Source organism: Metarhizium robertsii (assembly GCF_000187425.2).
Source record: "Metarhizium robertsii ARSEF 23 chromosome Unknown MAA_Scf_2, whole genome shotgun sequence".
NCBI lineage: Eukaryota > Fungi > Ascomycota > Sordariomycetes > Hypocreales > Clavicipitaceae > Metarhizium > Metarhizium robertsii.
In genome coordinates, this window is record NW_011942160.1 from 4,065,539 (window position 1) to 4,086,559 (window position 21,021).

At 53.9% G+C, this 21,021-nt stretch overlaps 7 protein-coding genes across 7 annotated transcripts; 2 read left to right on the forward strand and 5 right to left on the reverse strand.

The window, feature by feature from the left end:
* Positions 1 to 824: 824 nt before the first annotated feature.
* MAA_05262 (Mitochondrial substrate/solute carrier) lies at positions 825 to 1,869 on the reverse strand (the record flags this gene model as incomplete). The annotated part of the gene is made up of 2 exons (XM_007823260.1): positions 825 to 1,676; positions 1,774 to 1,869. 2 exons carry the CDS (start codon positions 1,867 to 1,869, stop codon positions 825 to 827), a joined length of 948 nt encoding a protein of 315 aa, XP_007821451.1.
* A 3,793-nt stretch (positions 1,870 to 5,662) lies between these two features.
* Positions 5,663 to 6,298, forward strand: MAA_05261 (uncharacterized protein; the record flags this gene model as incomplete). Its single annotated transcript, XM_007823259.1, has 1 exon — positions 5,663 to 6,298. The coding sequence occupies one exon, from the start codon at positions 5,663 to 5,665 to the stop codon at positions 6,296 to 6,298; it is 636 nt and encodes a 211-aa protein (XP_007821450.1).
* Positions 6,299 to 7,484: 1,186 nt separating this feature from the next.
* Positions 7,485 to 8,562, reverse strand: MAA_05260 (uncharacterized protein; the record flags this gene model as incomplete). Its single annotated transcript, XM_007823258.1, has 3 exons — positions 7,485 to 7,809; positions 7,870 to 8,246; positions 8,314 to 8,562. 3 exons carry the CDS (start codon positions 8,560 to 8,562, stop codon positions 7,485 to 7,487), a joined length of 951 nt encoding a protein of 316 aa, XP_007821449.1.
* Positions 8,563 to 9,077: 515 nt separating this feature from the next.
* Positions 9,078 to 11,266, reverse strand: MAA_05259 (nonselective cation channel; the record flags this gene model as incomplete). The annotated part of the gene is made up of 4 exons (XM_007823257.2): positions 9,078 to 10,816; positions 10,879 to 10,980; positions 11,037 to 11,065; positions 11,154 to 11,266. The coding sequence occupies 4 exons, from the start codon at positions 11,264 to 11,266 to the stop codon at positions 9,078 to 9,080; spliced, it is 1,983 nt and encodes a 660-aa protein (XP_007821448.2).
* An 825-nt stretch (positions 11,267 to 12,091) lies between these two features.
* Positions 12,092 to 13,078, reverse strand: MAA_05258 (phosphotransferase family protein; the record flags this gene model as incomplete). The annotated part of the gene is made up of 1 exon (XM_007823256.2): positions 12,092 to 13,078. One exon carries the CDS (start codon positions 13,076 to 13,078, stop codon positions 12,092 to 12,094), a length of 987 nt encoding a protein of 328 aa, XP_007821447.2.
* Positions 13,079 to 14,067: 989 nt separating this feature from the next.
* Positions 14,068 to 14,803, forward strand: MAA_05257 (pyrazinamidase/nicotinamidase; the record flags this gene model as incomplete). Its single annotated transcript, XM_007823255.1, has 2 exons — positions 14,068 to 14,133; positions 14,192 to 14,803. 2 exons carry the CDS (start codon positions 14,068 to 14,070, stop codon positions 14,801 to 14,803), a joined length of 678 nt encoding a protein of 225 aa, XP_007821446.1.
* Positions 14,804 to 15,114: 311 nt separating this feature from the next.
* Positions 15,115 to 18,938, reverse strand: MAA_05256 (HMG CoA reductase; the record flags this gene model as incomplete). Its single annotated transcript, XM_007823254.1, has 2 exons — positions 15,115 to 15,493; positions 15,553 to 18,938. 2 exons carry the CDS (start codon positions 18,936 to 18,938, stop codon positions 15,115 to 15,117), a joined length of 3,765 nt encoding a protein of 1,254 aa, XP_007821445.1.
* Positions 18,939 to 21,021: the final 2,083 nt, after the last annotated feature.

Consider the following 21,021-nt stretch of genomic DNA (forward strand, 5'->3'; position numbering starts at 1 on the left):
CGCTACTACAGAAGGAACGACAGTGTCCAAGTTTCAGCTACACTCGGTCAAGTGGTTGTATTGGGGGCTGCAGAAGTAGAGGGTACGCAGCATATGGCTTCTGTCCCAAGAGTCCGAAGCGCAGGGCTTCACATCTGGAAGTTGCCAGTCGGCTTGTTGCGCGCGCGACTACGGAGTACCTGAGTGCCTTTGTATCCTGGACATGCGGAGTGCACACGCCCCTTCAGTTCCCTCAGGTCTGGCCACTTCAGCGTGATCCATGCGCAACTTGAGGATTGCATCAAAAATAAACGCGTCCTCGAATATTGTGCGAGGCGGTTAAATTTTGGGCCCCGTTGGTACATTGTTGGAGCCTTTGGAGGCATCCCACCTTCCATAGGCACCCAAGAAGTGAGTATTGGAGTCGCTTTAGTCCAAAAAGGTAGGTGTGTAGAGCGCCTTCCCTATTTGCACGATGGAATGGCTGACGCCACAGGCGCCCCTTCCAATTGACAAATACGAATGAATAGGATGTCGAGTCAATATGGTCACCTTTCTCTCACCACTGCAAATGCGATCCTCAGCGCCTTGCCGTCAAACCGCTTCTTGAATCGATATGACACTGTCGATAGATGCTAAACCCTCCGTGTCCCACTTCTAGCTCTGCTCGTCTAACCAGCTCTAGGTTCTAAAATTTGTCTCGTCTGTCTGTCTTGACACCGATGAGAACGCTATTGGTGCAGTCGCATCGAATTTCAACAACTCCCCATACCAAATGTCGATAAACGCCGAATCCAGCCATTTTCCCTTGCGCCGCGGCTACGCCCCGTTCTGGCTACCCGTGTCTACAAGGCCTTCTCCTTGTGAATCTCGATACTTGGCGGTGCACCAGTCAGCTCCTTGCATCGCGCATATATGACAAATTGCCCGGAAACCAGTGCACAGGTCATGACCAGACGTGGCCCTAACCCGGTCAACAACAACCTCTTGGGGCCGAATTCCTTTGCCAGTTGAAACATTCTACTTGTGGCACTCTGGCTCCCGTCCCCAGCTCCCTTGTTGATGGCAGAGAGCAACGTGTCTGCTGGGTGTGACAGCACGGCAGCCGCGGCACCAGCAGCCAGACCCGACGTGAGCTCCACTCCCGTTGACTCCAGACTGGTGAGCTTGGCTTTTCGTTCTGGGCCCATTGACCGAAAAATGATCTCGTTGACGGCTTCATGGACTGAGAACTGCCCGACGGCGAACGGCACCTGCTTGAACAGCAGCGGCACGAAACCCGAGTAGAATCCTCGAAAGCCTTCTTCTCGGGCCATTCGCATAAATCCCGACGTCAGCCCACTCGCGTAGCCTCTCTGCGAGACTAGTCGGATTCGAGTTGCCTCAAGGGGGCAAAGCAGAATATCTGCAAAACACTCTGCTGTAGCACTGGCACCCAGGTAAATGCCCATGCGGCTGCTGACGGCTTTGTCTGGTCCTCCTGCCAACGCAATGTACTGCTTTTTGAAGAATTCGTATCCGGCAAACTTGGCGCCGCCTTGGACCAGATAACCGACGGCGGTTGGACCGAAGCCGGTCAACAATGCCGATGAACCCTCTTTTGCAACAATTGTGCGAGCCGCTCGAACCATATTGAGTCCCTTCATAGCATCGTCGACCTGAATTCGCGTCTTGACAACATCAATCGGCGTCGCGGCCTGCAGTGTTTCGTAGTCAGTATCGGATCATGGCGGTATCCCCAGCATCTTCGCGCATTGAGCGAGCCAGTTATTTGAAGCATCATTGGCATCGTACCGCATGAGTTGATGTAGCAGCAAGCGCGCCTGCGCAGAAGAACTTGACATAGTCGCTGACTGTGAAGTCCGGCAGCTCGTTTCCTTTGGAAGCCATCTTCGTCTATCAGGTTTTGTTTCCTGGTTTTTTTTCTGGCACCACTGACTAAATTTGGCACAATCCAGAAAAATATCGCGCCTTCATTCGAGGGGTGCTGGCTTTTAAGTAGCGTCCAGCGCAAGCTCACCAAGCTACCGAGGGCCTTGGATCGCCTTATCGCATCCAGTCTTCCTCATGACGTCGTTCCGCCCTTGCCGGACGGTCCGTGGACATCTGGAGATAGTGCACCAATCCTCCATCAGCTTGCCCCTGGGCTGTGCCGACCCCTGGGCTGTGCCGACCCCTGGGCTGTGGATCCCAGACGTTGCTGCCCATTGGAAACTCAGAAAGCTGGGGCCGTTTGCGCCATGGACGGGTGTTCGGCCTCCCCATTTCAAATGGAGAGGAGGCTTTTGGTCTCTTCGGCCATCATGGCCACTCTTATGTTGACTGATGGCCTGGCGGTATCACAGACTACCAAGTCTTCCGCAGCCTACCTCAAAAACGGCTTGATCTGAATGCCTAGGATCAGGACAACCCTTCGAGAAAGCGCTTTGCCATCGGTTTCGGATTTTCTCCATGCTGAAGTGATACTCTTCAAATGAAACCTTCAATTCCCGGCAAGGGCTGATTCTTGATGGCCCTAATATTTGCAACCACGCTATGGTTTAGGAACTCGTGGGACGATTGGTATTATAAGAAACCCCATGCTGCGGATACAACGAAATGGCCTTGTAGCGCAGAGATCGCGTCATTGATATGTCAGACAACATACAAATGCTTATATTGCCCAGTTCATCTGTACTTGGAGCGTGGCAGTTTGTTAAAGTTCACAGCCACTTGAGGTTTTGTTCCACGTCTCTCTAGTCCCGACGTTGAATGCTGCAACTCAGTTGTTTGTTTGTGAGTGCCAGCCCCTTCTGAGAGTTCAGGATGAAGGGTGGTCAAGATGACTGGTGACATCTATACGATGCCACAGCATCAGCGCTTCAATCGAATATGCCAACCACACCGGAAATCGTGTAGCCATGCAGCGCCAGAGACAGTTGCGGTCCATTCCCTCTGTTACTCGCGCAGCCTGCTACAGGGTTTTATCTGCTGACTACGTGGTGAGCTCGTCTTGGACTCGGTAGCTTCAGCCTTCGCCTTGTGTGTCGCATTTATTGCAAACGAAATGTGATTCCCCTTGCTCAAAGCTCTTCCCCGACTTATGATATTCTTGAGTCCTTGCGCAGAACTTGAGAGATTCGTTGGGCTTTTACGACTAGATACTACTGTTTTGCCTAGGCATATAAACACCCCATCACGCCTCAACTATTTCGCCCCCTGGTTAAGAGGCTTGCTGCCGTCTCTCGAGAATGGCGTTGCGAGCATGAGGTGCGTCTGACTACTGCTGCCGGTGTTTTGCTTTGCTTCCTGTTTTTTGGGAGACCCCGAAAACTTGCGGGCGAGAGTCAGCAACGCCACTGGTAACAGGAGCGTAGGGCTTCAGGCAACATCGACTGGAGCAATGGATCTCCTTGGCATGCCAATAATAACGGCCAGAAGAAGTGTCTACAAATAGCAAACGTCCAGCAACAGCAGGGTCAAAACGTCAAGCCCGCAAAGTATCCGTCTTACAACAGAATGAAGGCTGGTCTCTTCAAATGTTGCTGCTTTGGCATCGCAGTAGTAGGTACTACTAAGTCACTACCAACAAGCACTGTCCCTGCCGCACGGATTAGATCCGCAGTGTTTGTTATTTGTTTGCGATGCACAAATTATTATACATGACATAGGTCCAATTTCTCGGTGCTTAAATAAGGACTGGCACGTCGTCGATGGGTTGCTAACCGAAGACGACCTGTCAAATTTCCCAGGCCAAGCCCCTGCATCCGCTTTAATGCAGGTCGTGCACCCATGAAGCCATGATTACCTGCAACTCTCATTCGATTCTTGGCTCCGTTTCTGTTTGCTTTGTTCAGCGCAGCTCACTTGATCGGCGCCCGTCTGGCGTTATCCCTCTGCGCTCCAAGGTCCTGAAGGCTTCATTGCAACTTGATCTATTCAACATTGACAAGCAGCCTGATATCCCGCTCCAAGGCCGCCACTCTTGACTGCTGATTTTCAGCTTTGCCTTTGCCTCCCCACGTCCAGATTGCCCTGCCCATATCATGCCCACGCCAATTCAAGCCATCATCCTGGACAGTGGCTCGCAGGTAGGAGACTTGGTTACTTGAACTACACAATAATAACGGCACCCACGACGTACATATCCTGGGAATGGTTCAACAGCGTCGGACGTCTCAACTTCACTTGTCCATGACCAAAGGGTTGCACAGCTTCGCAGCTGCATTCTTTCTTTCCGATAACAATACGGAGTACAGTAGCACAAGTTGATATGGCCCATTGGCTTGGGAGAGCGAGTATTGGGGGCGCTGCCAAGCTTTTGTTGGCAACAACCCCCAGCTCATCTCCACACAGACCGAGACAGCCTTCTCGTCCCGGGAACTTGGGCCTTGGGCAACGGGCAAACCATGGCCACCTCTCATGTTCGTTGATTATGAGCTATCACCGCCCTCTACCGACAGGTCGGGACGCTAATTGTGTCTTGGGGCACTAGCATCGCCGAGCTCTGTTGCATGCGGCCGTCTCACCCCTGTGAGATGCTGGCACAGCCTGGCCGTAACTGCACCAACGAAATTATGTCACTCCGAAGACCTCCAGAGGCGCTGATTCGCTATTGTATGAGACAACAAGGTCCTCGGCTCAGTTTCCTGCAGCCGAGAGACAACAAAAACACCTTCACTTGGGCTTCGCCCAGGCGCCTATCTCCAAAGAAGCAAGGGTTTCGGGTTGCGAGGGCTACCCATGGCGTCTGCAACAGACCAAATGAGGTGGTTTCTTTTGTATCATACGGCCCACAGCTAACCGTGATACTGGTAGTAATTACTCCTCGCTGTCGTTCAATTTCTTGACTTAGAAAGGCCATCCTGGTGTCGTGGCAGGCGTCCATACCAAGGCCACGCTGCTTGGGACGCCTTCCTTACCTCGATTCTCGGAGCTTCGGGTGTTGGGAGTCTTTCCATGGTTTGTGTGGTTTACCACTCTCTTGGTTCGTATGCCTGCAGGGGTCGGTTCCAGTCTGTTGGAACGGGCTGGTAGAGAAAACATGCCACAATATGACCAATGAATGTTCCAGGCACCCGGTGGTCATGACCCGGCGCTTTGGTTCTCTGCATATGTATGCACATGTGCGAATGGTGCCACAAGCTGACTGGTGTCAGAGACAATGGATCCATCTGCTCCTTGCGGATTGTTTTCTCCGTGCTGGTTACTCGTTTCCTCGGAGTGTAGGAAATCGAAAGGTGCGGTTGGGATGGGCGAAAACCCTACAAAATAACAGCTTGTGCCTCTTACCGTTTACTTTTTCTTGCCTATTCAAACCCCGAAGTTGGAGATTTACGCTTCAAGCTCGTGTATCAACGGCTGAGCGTTCTTTATTTCACCTTTGGCTAGTTGTTTACTAGCATCCTCGCCATCTCTCACATTAACACGGCCTCCACTATCAGCCCCCCTTTCTGCTTATAAAACCCCGACACCTCATTGTCCTGGTTCCCATTCGACTTAACATGGCTGCGGGTTCTGGCGGCAATGGTAAGTCCCTTAGAAACAATCACGACCAAGTGTAAGTTGTCTATCCGTACGATTTGCTTTTAATGTGACCGTGCGGGACTAATTGCAATGACAACTCAGAAGCTCCAAAGTAGGTGCCGAAAGACTTGCTGGCAGAAACCAGAGTGACGTCTGTCCAAAGTCTCCGCTGTTAATCATGAATCCCCAGGAGACGCAGCTTCTCTCTGGAGGTAGTGGAACACAGAGTCTATGGGTAGAAACGCCATTCCCGGTCCCTAGGCCTGACATTTTCAAGCCGTCACCTACAGTCCCATTTTCTCTTCAAGAGTATCTCAATGATGAGAACGGTTTGGAGCGGTGCATAGCAGGCATGCCTGGGCAAGACCGATGCTCAAGCTCTCAAGAGCGCCAGGCTGGCCAACAAGCTTCGCAACTTGGCACGCACTGTCCCTCACCAGTTGCAGTCACCGACCCGGCAACAAACACTGGCTTTTTTGACTCGGAGTATATCGAAGTGGACTATGCAGGATTGGCGAGCGCGAGGGGCTATGAAGCAGCCGCCACCACCACGACGGATGGCTTGGGTGGCATGGAAAGAAATGAAGTCACATCACTTGACTCTTGGTCTACATTGTCTGGCGCCCCTTTGGCCGGCTCATCATCATCATCATCATCATCGTCAACACATTCTTCTAGCCATTCCCTTCTCGACCCATCATATGCCCCTTGCTCAAATTCTCTTCGCTATGAATCCCTTCACCGCCAGTTACAAGAAGCAGGACTGGCTGGCCTAGGAGATGGCACGAATAGCATCCAGCTGTACCACCGGTAAGAAAGTGCCGGTCCTTGACGTGGTTGTACGCAGCAAGCGTTTTTGCTAACAAAGAAGCGGGGGTATAATAGGGCGGCTACGGTAAAGACAAAGCACGGCCGAGTGAATAAGCATCAGAGGGCACGTCGTCTGGCAGGCGATGGTAAGCGCACCACTGGAATGGAACTGTCTGCAAGGGCATTAAAACTCATAGTTGTAACAGGATAACGACGCATCTCCTCGTCCATATGTGTGTGGGGTTGTTTAGTTGACGACCTTTTGGAACTGGGAGGAAGAAATGGAGGGGGGAGGGTTTCATACTGCTATCTACTACGCGAGGTCTCTTGGGGCGTCAATGACACGATGTTTCTTGTAGGGAATTTTGCCAGTTGTCTTGATCAAGTGCTCCTCAGTGACGATGCCAATGATGCAGCATGGCCGGGCATGTTAGAGCGGTGGCACACATGGACAACGCAAGTCATCCGGCCCGCCATGTCGTAGGGCATGGAAGACGCATGTATTACATGGCCGACGAATAGGAAGCACACCCGCCCGACTCATTAGAGCCTAATCCATCCTCAAGCCGTCTCTGTCTGCCGCCCGTCCATCCTCGGTCTCCGGGAGGGGAGGCCCCTTGCATGGCCGCCTCGCCCACACACTTTTGAACCCTGTTTTCTTCTTCTTTCCTAGGCGGCGCCGAAACCTTGCTCGAGTCATGACGGCGGTCGCACACCCAACTTGGTCCACAAATTTGGCAATTTTTTTTCCTTTCCTAGTTCTGTATCTTGACAAGCCTTATTAAGGAGTGATAAGGACGCCGTGTTCAACATCGGATGACGGGACACACCCGGACAGTTGGACTGATCCGGCCCGGTTAGCTCAATCGGTAGAGCGTGAGACTCTTACGAGTACACGAAATCTCAAGGTTGCGGGTTCGACCCCCGCATCGGGCTTTTCCTATAAGAATTTGATTGAGACGGTGGTCCTGTAATCTCTTTTTTTTGATCGTCTTTTCGCATAATTTTTGCCTCTGTGTGTTTTTATTTTCAGTGGCGCCGTCGGTGGTTTTGGACCGTGAAGTCATCTTTCTTATCCTAGGGCATTTGGTATGTTTTTGTGACGAAGAAAAATATCAACCGGCACGAGTGAAGGTTTTTCCACGTTTGGCAGTGACACGATCAGCCACAAACTTGGCCCCTGGATCGACCTACACGTCTTGCCTGTCCATGTCCGCCCCCCCATCCTCCGAAGTTTGGATTGCCAAATCTCTCAGACTTGTGGATTCCGCCGCTGCCATGTGCTTGGCAGAAATGTCCGAGCCATCAACCACCTCGTCAACACGGTTCCCTCGTCCGCGTCTCTCGCGCTGCCGACGGACCACGATGGCCCTGAGACCCGGGATCCCGCAACAGATGATGCCCGTCATGGTGCCCACGGCCGACAGCAAAGACATGTAGCTGCCGGAGTAGGCGAAGTCGGAGCCAACCGCGTCGTGCAGCGCCTTCATCCGAAAGGCGGACACTGCGAGCACGCTTTGCTCCCATTAGTATCCGCGAGCCTTTTTGTTCCCGGGCGCCGGGTGAAGAACATACATTGCCCCCGCGTCCAAGACGACAATGGCAGCCAGACGGCCCTGCAGAGGCACCCGCAACCGCATCACGTACACGGCCGGAACGGCTAGTACGGCAACGTCCAACGCCAGGCCGAGAGACTCAAACGCCATAAAGGACGCGGCCTGGTCCCCGCATGTGCCTGCCATGTTCTTGTCCCAGGTGGCCGCCAGCGGCGTGCACATCAGGAACACCTGGAGCACCGAGGCTCCGGCCAGCAGGGCACACAGGACCATGAGCATAACCAGCCCGCGTCTGGCGGCTCTGAAGACCCCGAAAAGCCTGCTGAGCAGCAGGCAGGCCGAGATGCGGACGAGGCTGTTGGCAACGCTCCAGAGCGCCTCGGCGACGAGAAGCGACTACGTTTTCCGCGCAGATGGGTTAGTGTCATGCCCGTTGCGGACGAGGCTGCATCGTCATACGTACCTTGGCCATGTGTTCCAGCTGCGTGGCGGACATGTCTGTTTCGTGGCTGCCCTGGCCCTCGTCTACAATGGCCCACGTCGACAGCGAGACAAGAGCCGCGGACAGTAGAAACGACGCCGCGACGAGGGCGTCGTCGGGTTTGAATTTCCCGAGCACGAGGACCGGCAGGGTGGTGGATGCGAATCCGAGAAATGTCAAGGCCCAGCTGATGCCGAGTGTGCACTTTGCAAGAGGAGTATATCCAGACATGGTGATGCTCTGCGCGGCACGTAGACATGGTATGCCCGAAGTCTTTGGCAGGAATTACACATGGGGGGAAACTAAACGATTTAAAGGGCAAAAGGACGTGTGCAGAAGCCCAATTGGGCAATGGAATCTCATCGAGGCCATGCCCGAGAGGTGAGGCGGAAATTTCTGCTTTCCATTTAAAAGGCGGCACGGCGGCAAAGTCACGGCCAGCGAATCTTGTTCTTTCCACAGGGCAGCTTGGAGATTGCGGCAATGAGGGCAGGCGGTGCAGGCACGCTTTGTCAGACGGATTCCTTGACCAATCGAATCACACATCACATTGACAGACGGGGTGTCATGACAAGTTGCAGAGAAAGATGAGGCTGTCTTGAAGCAGAGGCTGTTCATCTACCGTCGTGTGCACCCATTACTGAACCCCAGCTCGTCTAGATCCCCTTTTCTAATGCACCGCCAAACCGAAAAAAAAAACCCAATAAATACAAGCAAAAAATACATGTATAAACACAGCCCGCCGCTCACACCTGAAATCGCAACGGCGACCTCCTCCTCGGCCTCGCGCGCGGATACTCCCTCCGGCCGGCCCACAGCTTGGGCCTCCGCAGCCGCGACCTCGGCACGTCCCCGGACAAGGTGGACATGACGTCGTCTTCCAAGACGGGCACGTCGTCGACAGGGTCGAGCATGTGGATGCGCGCGGAGACGTCGTCGGGCAGCGGCGCGGTGAAGACGCCCTGGATGTCGCCGTGGGGCGAGAAGCCGGTGAAGCGCCAGCCGAACAAGAAGAGGCCGGGCGAGCGGCGGCGGCGGCGGCTCTTGTTCTCGGCGGCCCACAGGCGGCGGCGCTCAAAGATGCTAATGGCCACGAGGAGCGGCCCGTTGAGCACGCGTATGACGGCGACGTTGATGGTGTGGAAGACGCGCGGCGAGACGAGGAACTTGAGCGGCAGCACGGCCAGCACGGCCAGCATGTTGAAGGGCGGCGGGTAGGCGAAGAGCGAGTCGCTCTTGACGCCCTCAAAGGTGAGGACGGTGCGGCGGAAGCGAATCTCGGCGGCCTCGTTGGCGACAATGTGCGAAAAGGTGTTTGTCAGGATGGCCACGAGGATGGTCAGGAAGAGCGTGTTGCCGAGGAAGGCAAAGGCGATCATGAGCGCGGGGCCGAGCACAATGTTGAAGCGCACCGACTCGGCGATGCCCGTGCCGTCGAGGCCGAACCAGATCCAGAGCAGCCATTTGCCGACGGTCGGCCACGCCGGCGGCGGCGCTGCCGTCGACGTCTGGTCCCCCTGGCCGGCGTCGTAGAGCCACAGCAGCGCGAGGAGGAAGCCCAGGAAGCACCACACGGCGAGAAAGGTCAGCAGCGTAAAGTCCCTCATCATGGCGTGGAGCGAGATGAAGACAATGTTGTGCGGCATGACGTTGAAGGCGATGCGCGTGAGCAGGACGGGCGCCGCGACGCAGAGAATGTGCAGGCCGTAGCCGTTGGGCAGGCGGCCGGCCAGGACGTCGTAGGCGCGGCCCAGCACGTAGGCGGCGTAGATGGCGACAAAGGTGACGTCGAGGAAGGACCAGAGGCTCTGCGAGTGCAGCTCCCAGCCGTGCTCGATGACGGACGCAAACTCCTGCAGCACCCAGCCCGCCGTGTAGACGGCAAAGGCGAGCTCCCACTGGCTCGAGGCGGCCTGCTGGTTCGTCATGGTCATGACGTACAGCAGGACGAGGACCATGAACTGCACCATTTCGATGAGGGCGCGGATCCGGGGCACGATGAGGCGCCGGTGGTTGAGGATGCGCGACTCCCGCGGGTCGTAGAGCTGGATCGGACGGTGCTTGTAGTGGTCGGGGAGGATGTCCATGAAGGACAGCGGCGTGTAGACGACCTTGCCCATGTGGACGGCCTCGACCAGCCGCTGGCAGGCGGCCGAGCTGATGAAGGCCTTGCTCTCGGAGAGAATGGCCAGCTCGAGCGCCGTGAGCTTCCTCTCGTGGCCGCCGCGCCGCTGGATGGGCCATTGGAGGTAGCGGCCCTCGCGCTCAACCTCGTACGGCGCGCCGTCAAAGGGGTCAAACCCCTCGACGAGGATCTGGGCGAGGAGCAAGAGGCCCTCGTTTCCGGGGTTGTCCTCGTGGAAGCGTCGAATGACACGGGTCGCCACGAGCTCGCAGAGGATGGCGCGGGCTCGGTTGACGCTTTGTGTGGCGAGTCCGGACTGCGACTTGAGGAAGAAGACGCGGTTGGCGAGGAGGCAGTACACTGGAAGGAGGGGAACACTCAGTTTTCTTTTTCCTTTGGGCGACGGGACGGACGGCTCTTACCAATGGAGATATTCTGCGTTTCGTAGAGTCGGTCGACGAGGGGCCTGACAATGAGTGCGTTGAGACTTGGCTGGCGGAAGTGGTCCAGCGTGTACGGATCATCTGCCAAGTTGTGTGAGAGGGGAGGATATCACGACAGCACCAGACAATGAGCGTACCTATACTGGCGAGAACCAGGCGTCTCACTCTTTTACAGCACACTTAGCTAATTATGACCCAACTGGGAGGGAAGAAAAAGAACTTGAAAAGAAAAAAAAAGGAGGGGTCTGTCGTACCGATGGAGTGTCACGTAAACAGACTCGGGCTCACACTCGTCGGGCTCAAGCAGGTCGACTTCAGGTTCCTCGGCGGCCCTCTCATCGCTCATCCAGTCCTCCTGTGAATCCATTCTCACAAAGTCCGCGCAAAAGTGAAGCTGATGAAACCATCTCAGTGCACAGAGCCAAGCCTCGCGCGCTCGCTCAGCTATATACGTCAAAAGTCGACGATGTTGAGGTGGTGAAGAGGGTGGCCGGAGGGCAGGTATTTAAGAGGGGCCCGGGTTGACAGTCGCATGCCGCACGTCGCCGTCGGCGAGGCCATGTACGATGATGCCTCGACGTCATGTATAGTGCGGTGGGTTCGCTTCGTTTGTCTGCCGTGCTCGCACGTAGTGGCGATTTTCTGACCTACGTTTTCCTCGTCATCTTGTTCGTTTTGGCGGATGCTGAATGCAAGGTGGGCCAAGCGAGTCGGACGAGAAGCAACCTGCACCTTGTGTCCGATGGATGGATGGGTGTATCCTCGCCGTCGACCAACTTTTGACGAGGCCGAATTCCAGAGTTTGACCCGGCTCCGTGACATGCGTTGCGCATTGATCATCTGATGCGATGGACTGGGCCGTCGGGCGGCTGCGAAACCAATAATTGCCGTGAACCAATACACTGGGCCGATATCTCGGGTTGCACCAACACTCCCTGTCCTGGGAAACCATGTTGCGTCCCTGCAATTTGAACGATTTGATTATGTCAACAATGTAGCATGAAGAAAGGAGTCGTCATTTTCGCTCATGCTCACATAATCGGCTGACGCCTGCGGTGGCCAAGTACACTGGTCGATTGAGTTGCCGCATCCTATCGCTTGCTTGCTCTGAAAATATAAAATATGCCAATTTAAAAAGAAAAAAAGAAAGAAAAAATCACTACCCTGACAGTCCCAAGATGTTGAGTCGCAGCTACCAGCCTCGATACTCCACCATCTTCGTCAAGCTTAGCCTCGTCCTCTCACAAGGCACCAGCAACTCTTTCAGCACGGGAATCCACCACTTCTCAATCCCGTGGCCAAGCTTCATCGCAAAGGCGTACTCTGCATATTCCGGGAAGAAGCCGCTCCTCCCCCAATCCACAATGCCAGTCAGCCGTCCATTCTCAACCAAGATGTTGCGCGGTGACAAGTCGCCGTGCGTGAGGACAAATCTGTTTGCTGTGCCGGCAGCCTTTGATTTTGCGCGCGACTTCTCCAGGAACCGGCGCATTCTCCAGAATGTGAAGTCGGATCTCCTGACTCGATCCAAACACCACGCGTCAAAGGATTCTTCATCCTCGAACGGACCGATGTAGTTTGGTTCCAGCCGATCGTAGACATTGTACGTGGACTGTTTGTCAACCCGTCCAATGTACGGCTGGGTGCAGCTTCTCATGAGCGTGAACTGCTCACGTAGCTGTTCCTTGATGGATTCCCTTTCCGACTTGCTGAGTTTGTCCCATACGGTGTCCAATGACTGTCCAGGTACCCTTTCGGCCACCAAGACGCGTGCCAGCGGCCTTTTGGGAGTCATGGTCACGACGTCATAACATCCCCGGACTTTGGGCGCCAGGATGCCATGTGTTGCAGCATACTGCATCATGTCTGCTTCAGAGCGCTTGAGAAAGGGTGCATCCCCGAGCTTGAGGGCTAGTACATCGCCGTTTGACGTTGTGTGTTGGAGGACCCGCGGACCTATCCAGAAATAGAGTGCTGGCATGTTCCGGTCGACAGCATCTTCATAGGTGAGCTTGCTGATTGCGGCGACATCTTCATCTATGGACTCGGCCATGTTGTTCCGGTAATACGCCTCAGTCAGAACCAGCGTCTTCTCGAGACTCAGAATTTCGGGGGTAGTTGGGAAAGGAGAGGATATGATGTGATGCACAGCTTCGGCCTCACAAGACGACCAACACATTGGCAGGTGTCACGTGGCTCCCTCTGCCGCCGGGATTAAGCGCTGACCCCTGAACGGCCCGTCGTTGTCCAAGAGCACTGGCAAGGTGGAAAAGTACGTTCTCAGATGTCACGAATTCGAAATAATGGGAAGCAGTGCCTGGTCTTGCTTCCCCATCGCCAATGCCTATGTCACTATCGAGCCGCCGAGGATGTTTCCAAACGCAAATCGTACAATCTCTTGACCAACAACTGCCAGCATTTCTGCATCGACGTGGTTACTTACTTGCATAAAATATACCCACAGTCGGTCCCTCGTTCGGCCGTAGAGGACGTTTTGGCTCGCGCTCAAGGTGTAACCAACATTTCTTACATGCTTCGACGAACTCAACTCAACAAGAAGAGGACGAATGCAGAAAGCGATCATGGTGACCGGCCACGATTTTCTATCGACTGATGGCCCTGCCGGTTTACACTCGGCAGTATTCTGCGGCATTGATGTGGCAACAAACATGACTTGTTGTCGACGGCTGATTTCTGTGTTGTGGTTTGTGATGGATCTGTTTGTTTAGGCTGTTGCTGATTTCCTGGTGCAATCTGAATTGTTCTGTCAAGTTTTATATTAGAGAACATGCCGAGTAAGACGTATGTCATTTCGGAAAAAGAAAAAAAAAAACCCCCCAAGCATTTAAGTAGCTAGTTTACACTGATTCCTATAGAAATTTATATTCGTCAATGTCTCAAAACCCTCAAAGGGTTCCTTGAAATTGCCCCTTTCTCAGTTTCACGCATGAGAGGAAAGTTTCCAACCACAGCACTAAATGACCTTTATATTTCGCCAAAAGAACAATTTACAATAGACTGACAACATCAAAAGCCCAACCATGATATAAGTTACACAATCCTTCCGACGGACCCCCCACCCATCAACACCCACCACAAAACCACCATCGCCACTCACTTCCACTCACCAACTCCCCCCTCGCCCTCACCCTCACCCCAACCACCACCATGGCCGGAAAACAATTCAAACCAGCCCTCATCGTAGTCGACTTCCAAGAAGACTTCTGCCCGCCCGTCCGTCCCCCCCCCCGGACCCCGCCCCCGCACCAAACCGCCCTCTGACCGCTCGCAGAACGGCGCCCTCGCCGTCCCCGCCGCCCGCACCATCGCCCACGCCGTCAACACGCTCCTCGCGCTCCCGTTCCCCCTCAAAATCGCCACCCGCGACTGGCACCCCCGCACCCACGTCTCCTTTGCGAGCAACCACCCGTCCTCGGAGCCCTTCACCTCCCGCGCGACGATACGCCACCCCTCGGACCCGTCCCGCTCCTACACGACGACCCTCTGGCCCGTCCACTGCGTCCAAAACACCCCCGGGGCGCAGCTCGTCCCCGAACTCGACCTCTCGCAGGTCCACCAAGTCATCGACAAGGGGCAGGATGACCGCGTAGAAATGTACTCTGCGTTCCATGACCCCTTTCACGTGAGCGACAGCGGGCTGGCCAAGAAGTTGAAGGAGGAGCGCGTGACGCACGTGTACGTCGTCGGTTTGGCGGCCGACTTTTGCGTCAAGGCCACGGCCGAAGATGCCGTTGCCGAGGGGTACGAGACGTACATCGTGCAAGAGGCGACGAAGCCCGTGGTGCCTGATGCATGGGAGACTTGCAGGGAGGGAATTTTGGCAAAGGGGGTCAAGATGATTTCCATTCACGGGGACGACGTTGCCAGAGTAAAGGCGCTATAGGGAAAATAAAAGCAAAGTGCAAGCGCCTTGATTTGAATTCAACCAGTTGACGGCTTACAAGAGAGACTACAATGGCTGCCCAGAGAATGTCCATCACCACTCGGTATTATATATATGTATATACGTATTTCTATGTGGGTGCTTTTTTACTCTTTGAGCCTGCTTTCAGCCTGTTCCAAGAAAACGAAAAAAAAACTCCCGAGATGCGAAATATTAAACTCCTGCCAATACCATGCTGATGCCCATTTTTGCACTCTACCAGGCCTCTCTTGGAGATCTCCTCTGGTGGGGTCAATGGCGAAAATTCGCAACTATCGCTTCGCCCTCTGCTGTGCAGCAGCGCTCTTAGACTTATCCTGAGCATTTGTCATGGCTAGAGAAACAGGGGTCATGGGAGGAGGAGCAGGCGTGCCAGTTCTCGAGGGGGCGGCGCTTCTGTTGTGCTGCATGTGCGCCTTGACAAGGTGACCGGCCTGGAGTGCGCTGCAAAGGGACAATTCACCGGCCAAGACCGCAGCACCGATAATTCGTGCAAGTCGTCGAGCATTGTCTCCAGGGTTTGTTGGGTGTGGACCCCTGACACCAAGCATGTCGAGCATAGCACTCTGAGGCTCCAGGATTGTTCCGCCGCCCAGGGTGCCGACTTCGAGCGAGGGCATGGAAACGGCGATCTGGAGGGACCCATGAAGACTAGAAAGATGCACAGGTTAGAACGAAAACGCCACAAGTTTAAGAGATTGAAAACTCACTTCTTCATTGTCGTAATGCAGTTGGCACTCTCCACCACTTGAGCAGGGTCTTGGCCAGTGGCAAGGAAGATGGCAGCGACAATATTAGCAGCGTGCGCGTTGAAACCACCAATGGAACCAGCCATGGCAGATCCGATCAGGTTCTTAGCAACATTGAGCTCAACCAAAGCATCGACATCACTCTTCAAGACGGACTTGACGATATCGGCAGGAATGATGGCCTCAGCAACAATTCCCTTGCCGCGACCGTCGATCCAGTTCATGGCAGCCGGCTTCTTATCAATGCAAAAATTGCCAGACACCGTGACAATATTCATGTCCTCAAATCCACCCTCAGTAGACATGACATTAAGTGCGTGTTCAACGCCCTTAGAAATCATATTCATGCCCATGGCGTCGCCAGTCGTAGTTTTAAACCGAATATACAAGTTTGTTCCGGCCAAGGCAGTCTTCATGTGTTGTAGTCGAGCATAACCACTCGTTGAGTCAAAGGCATCTTTCATTGTCTTTTGGCCAATGTCAGAATCCAGCCAGAGTTTAGCGGCACCAGCCCGCTCGAGGGTTTCAAAGCTGACACAAGGACCACGGGTCATGCCATCGCTAGTAAGAACAGTAATGGCACCGCCACCAGAGTTGATAGCCTTGCATCCACGGCTCGTACTAGCAACTAACACACCTTCGGTCGTAGCCATGGGAATAAAATAGCTCTGTCCATCAATAACGAGAGGACCAGCAACACCTACAGGGAGGGGCAAATAACCAATAACGTTTTCGCAGCAGGCTCCAAACACTCGCTCCCAGTTGTAGTGCTCGTAAGGCAGTAAAGACGAATCTAATCCGTTGGTGAGCCCCGAGGTAGCCTTGGTGCGGGAAATGATAGTCCGCCGGATCTTGACGGCACGGGTGAAGTCCCTCAACGTCTTTTCAAGTGCATAACCTGGGATCTTGCCGCGCATGGACATGGTGACAACTTCTTCATCATTGAGCTCGTGGGTTCGTTTCTCGGCAATAAGTTTCTCCAGTTCTTCAATTGATCGATGCTCTGACTGGGACTGGGACCTTGCAGGCTTGACCTTGCGCATCTGGAGGCCATCACCTTCGTCATCGGTCAAGGCAGGGGTCGCGGGTTCGGTACGCATGGGTGTGGGGGGCACATATTCTCCGAGGGGCAGAGTGGCAGACTCCGTGTCATTAAATCGCTGAGCTCGGGCAAGTTCCTTGCGGTCAATACTGTGATCGGGCAAATTGGGATCCTTGATGCTCCATCTGGCCACGTTGAAGAGATATCCGTTGAGGCCGACACTCAGTGCTAAAGCAACCACGATCCACTTTGACAACACAGGGTCTTCAAGACTCTTCAGGAGACTACCAACCATGCGGCCTCCAACGCCATAGTCGCCAAACTGAACAGAAGAATCATTAGAGCCGAGGCCGCTCTCGCCAAACGACGACGACAGAGCATAGTGAACCGAAGGATACTCCAGCTCGTACTTGATCGGGGTCAGGATAGTAACGCGAGTCGGCGTATTACTAGCTTGTGCAGCACTCAAAATGGCGTCCAAACCATTCTTTGCAACCTTGTAGGGGTCAACTGGTAGAGTTGAAACAACTCCTCCGAGACCGCCAGCCCAAGATCGCAGGGTGGATAGCGAGGCTGAACTACGGAAAGGAATAGTGCAAATGTTGATGACGTTGATGAGAAAAAATCCCGAAACCATGAGCACCTTGAACTTGGGAACGGTGCTGCTCCTCATGCGGCCAAACAACGTGGTGTCTTTAGATCCAGAGCTATTGGACTGGGCCCAGTCGTCATTGCTCTTGGCCACGTTTTCGGCAATACGGCGGCTGACACCATCAGCTTCCAGGGCCATGCGCATATCGTAGTGTCGCTTGATGCGGTTGATTTCAAGTTTAATGCTGAGAATAGCGGTATAGAAAGTGAAAAGCAAGATGCAATCAAAGAACAAAATCCAGGCAGCCAGGAAGCAGAACTGTTGGAGACCGCCCTGAACTCCCGACGCTGCACCGATGGTGAGGATTGCTATTTCAATGGCATAGTCACGCAGAATCTCGTAGCCCTTGTCCTTGATGGCGGCCTGAATGGCATATGAAATGACATTTTGAGACTGAGTTTGTTCATCGGATTTCCTGCCAGGCTTGGCATCGCGAGCTTGGGTACGGCGATGCTCGACAGCATGACTCAAAACTGCTCTTGTGAGAACAATATTCTTCTCAAAGCCGATGGTCACAACCAAGAATGGCAATCCCTCAGACAAGAGAATGACACTAATAGGAACTCCGAGCTTCGTAGTGACAGCTAGGCCAAAGAGGAAGGCAAACACGGATGAGAAGAGAGTGCTCATGCCCAACCAAAAGTTAGAGCCCATCCGTCTCATGGAGAGGAAGAGGGACACAAAGGTTAGATGCATAGAGAGATATCCGAGGACCATGATGACAATATCAAGAGTCTCGGCGTTTTTGAGCAGATCGATGAATTCCACCCAAGCGTTGCTAAGCCACTGGACAATGGTATTGCGGGTGTTGACCTTGGCTGCCTTCATAATCCACATCTTCTTTTCGCGGCCATGATGGGTAACAATTTCTTCTGCTTGCTCATCGGGGATTTCCTTTGCGGCTGAAACAAACTCAGGCGCCTGTTTCTTGGGAACAGAGTAGGCGAGGATGCTGTCCAAGGTGTAAGTGTTGAAGGAGTTCTCGGTAACAGGGAGAGGTGTAATCGAGAGGTTCTGAGGCGTGGGAACGACATGGGATCGAGGAGCGGAGCTGGAGGAATCAGTCGAGGAGGTATCAGGGAAGACGAAGGTGAGGAGTGCCAAATGGTTCGCGTCAGCCACAGAGGCAACGTCTGGTTCGATCCCCTGCCATTTCCACTGGGTGTCGGGGCCAGCGATGAGGTCCCTACTGCCTTCAACCAGAGATGACCAGTCGGCTTTGCCCAGACTCACGGGGCCCTCAAAGAGACTGTCTTGGATCAAACCGACGTAGGACGTGCTGGCTAGGACGGCAACAATGACGACGGTATGGATGGGATGGGAACATGCGACTCTGGACAGAAGCTGCAGCAGGGGCGCAAGCTTCTTGCCAATACGGGAGGGGGCAGCTGAGCTCTGAGAGCGGTCAGGCTCCCCTCGAAATCGGGTCGGCAGAAAAGAGGAAGATATCATGTCGACGCGATCGGAGAAGGTGACTCGGCGGTTCGGTTTACGACATTTGTTCTTGGGTGAATTCTCGGCAACAGCTCGGTCTACACAGAGAGCGGGTTTTCTGTAAGCAGATGAAAACGACGTTGACGACGGAGAGTCTCGTTGGTCCAGCAGGTGCTGACCCTGCGTCATCCTGCGAATAACAAGAGTCGAAGTGGCCATGATGCACCAGCGAGGGACACGAGCATTTGAGCGAGAAGCTGCAACGGGCTGGGACTGGGAGCTTGCCGGGTATTCGCTCAACGGAGAAGATTTGACGAGTCCAAACGAACCCGAACAAGGAAACGCAATGCTATTTACTTACCTCGATTGAGGCAGGTCAGCCGTCGACGGCACGACAAGGATGGAGGAGGGCTGTTGCTGTCGGCTTGGATTGACTGATGGCGGATGATGTGGTGGCGGACCAAAAAAAACTATTGTGGTGGTAAAAGGAGGGAGCGCGGGGCCAATGCAGGTGCGCGAAGTACGGGAGATAGCTGGACCCCGAATAGACAAGGCAGAGAACAATAGCAACGGACGAGCCAATTGGCAGCAGACCACAACACAGCAACGAAGGGTGTGGAAGAGGGGAATAGAGGGATCGACGGGAGATTGGAAGTGAAGGTGAAAACCAAGGAAATGAATATCGAATGGGCTGGACTGGACCGGGTCAGCAACTTTATGAGTCCCTGTCCGAACAACTCGTGCAAGCTCTAGATTGGTCAGGGGCGCCTGTTTGTAGAGCACGGAGCACGGAGTAGGCGGCTTACAGTGCAACTACGGAGCACGGAGTACCTGGGCACGCCACTGTAGATGGGTTAGGGCTATCTTGGACATTGAACATTGGGCTCGGCGAAGAAATAGTGCTGGAAAAAAAACCCGTAAAGTGACAACATCGGGATGAAACTGAACGTAGATGTACTTGGCACATCATTCCGGCGTTGGCTTCAACTCGCTTAGAACACAACGCAACAGACCAAGTGAACGATCCAGTGGCCATGATTCCAAAATGCCCACCGAGTATTTATGGAGTGCTGCGTGGCTGGCGCAGGACTTGGCATCGATTGATCACAATCATGTCATGCGACATGGACTTGACCCTTTTGAACCTGCAGCAGCATGCAGCCTGAGCCAAATCCACCCAAGACCAGACAGACGACTTCCCCTTATCGGGTCGCGGACACGCCTGGTGCCGAAATTGCTAATATGCGGCAGAAGAGGGAAAAAATCCTCACACATTGAGTTAGTTGGGCAGCTCGATGCGATTTTTGCCGCAAATTGGCCGACAATCACTCCCAGATGTAGCAGGCGGTCAACGCTTGCCAGCTTACCAAGGCTCGTTAGTTTGCCCCCGTACGTTTGGATTGCCCACTGTTCGCTTGAAATTGCCCTTCACCCTCCACCCATGTCATGCCAGGCCTCTCGACCCAGTTTGTTCATCATCTCGTGAGCCCGACGTATGTGCGTACTGCGTATAACTACTTATTGCAGTAACTATAGCACTGCGTACTCCACAGTCAAACGTGTTACTGACAGTTCAACCACAGGCGAAACAAAGGGCGTCCACACCCACCCCATTGCTCAGCCACGAGGCTCTTCCACCATCGAGGTTGTGGGCGCATAGATGGCCCTGGATGGCGTCGAGGCTTCCATTACATCCTACGAGTATTGCAGAGTAATACGCAGTTCAATTCTGTCTCGATGCTTCCCCCCACCTCGCTTTTGATGTTGGCCTGCTCCATCCCTAAAGCATCCACTTTGGAAATGTTATCCAATCCATCGCCATCGAACAGCTGTTGGCAGAATGCTGGCAGAAATACCAGTTGGTACAGAGGAAATTGACGCATTGCGGGTGGCAGAAGTCACTGTTACCGCTTTGTCAATGGCCATGGCTGAAGCGGGTCTGTCAGCAGCTCTTCATCAACCCATCACAGTCGGCCATGCCATATTGAGCAATACTGAGCCTGGTAACAAGCATAATGGGAAGCCATGTGTTTTTTCTTTTGTTAGCAATGGCCAATGCGTTCATCGCTTGTACAATGTGGCCATTTTTGCAACATCCAACGCCCACGTTTATTCACCCCACCTCAGACAACTCGGAACGGTTCAGAGGTGCATAGAACTCAACTATGGAGTACGGAGTTTTCCGCATTCAATCAGGTGGCCCAATGTGATTGATCCAGAGGATGGGGAACCGGGCAGTACCTGGGTGCTTATTGCTCTTCTACATTGACAGTGTCTGAGCTACGAGCGTAGCCAGCCAGCG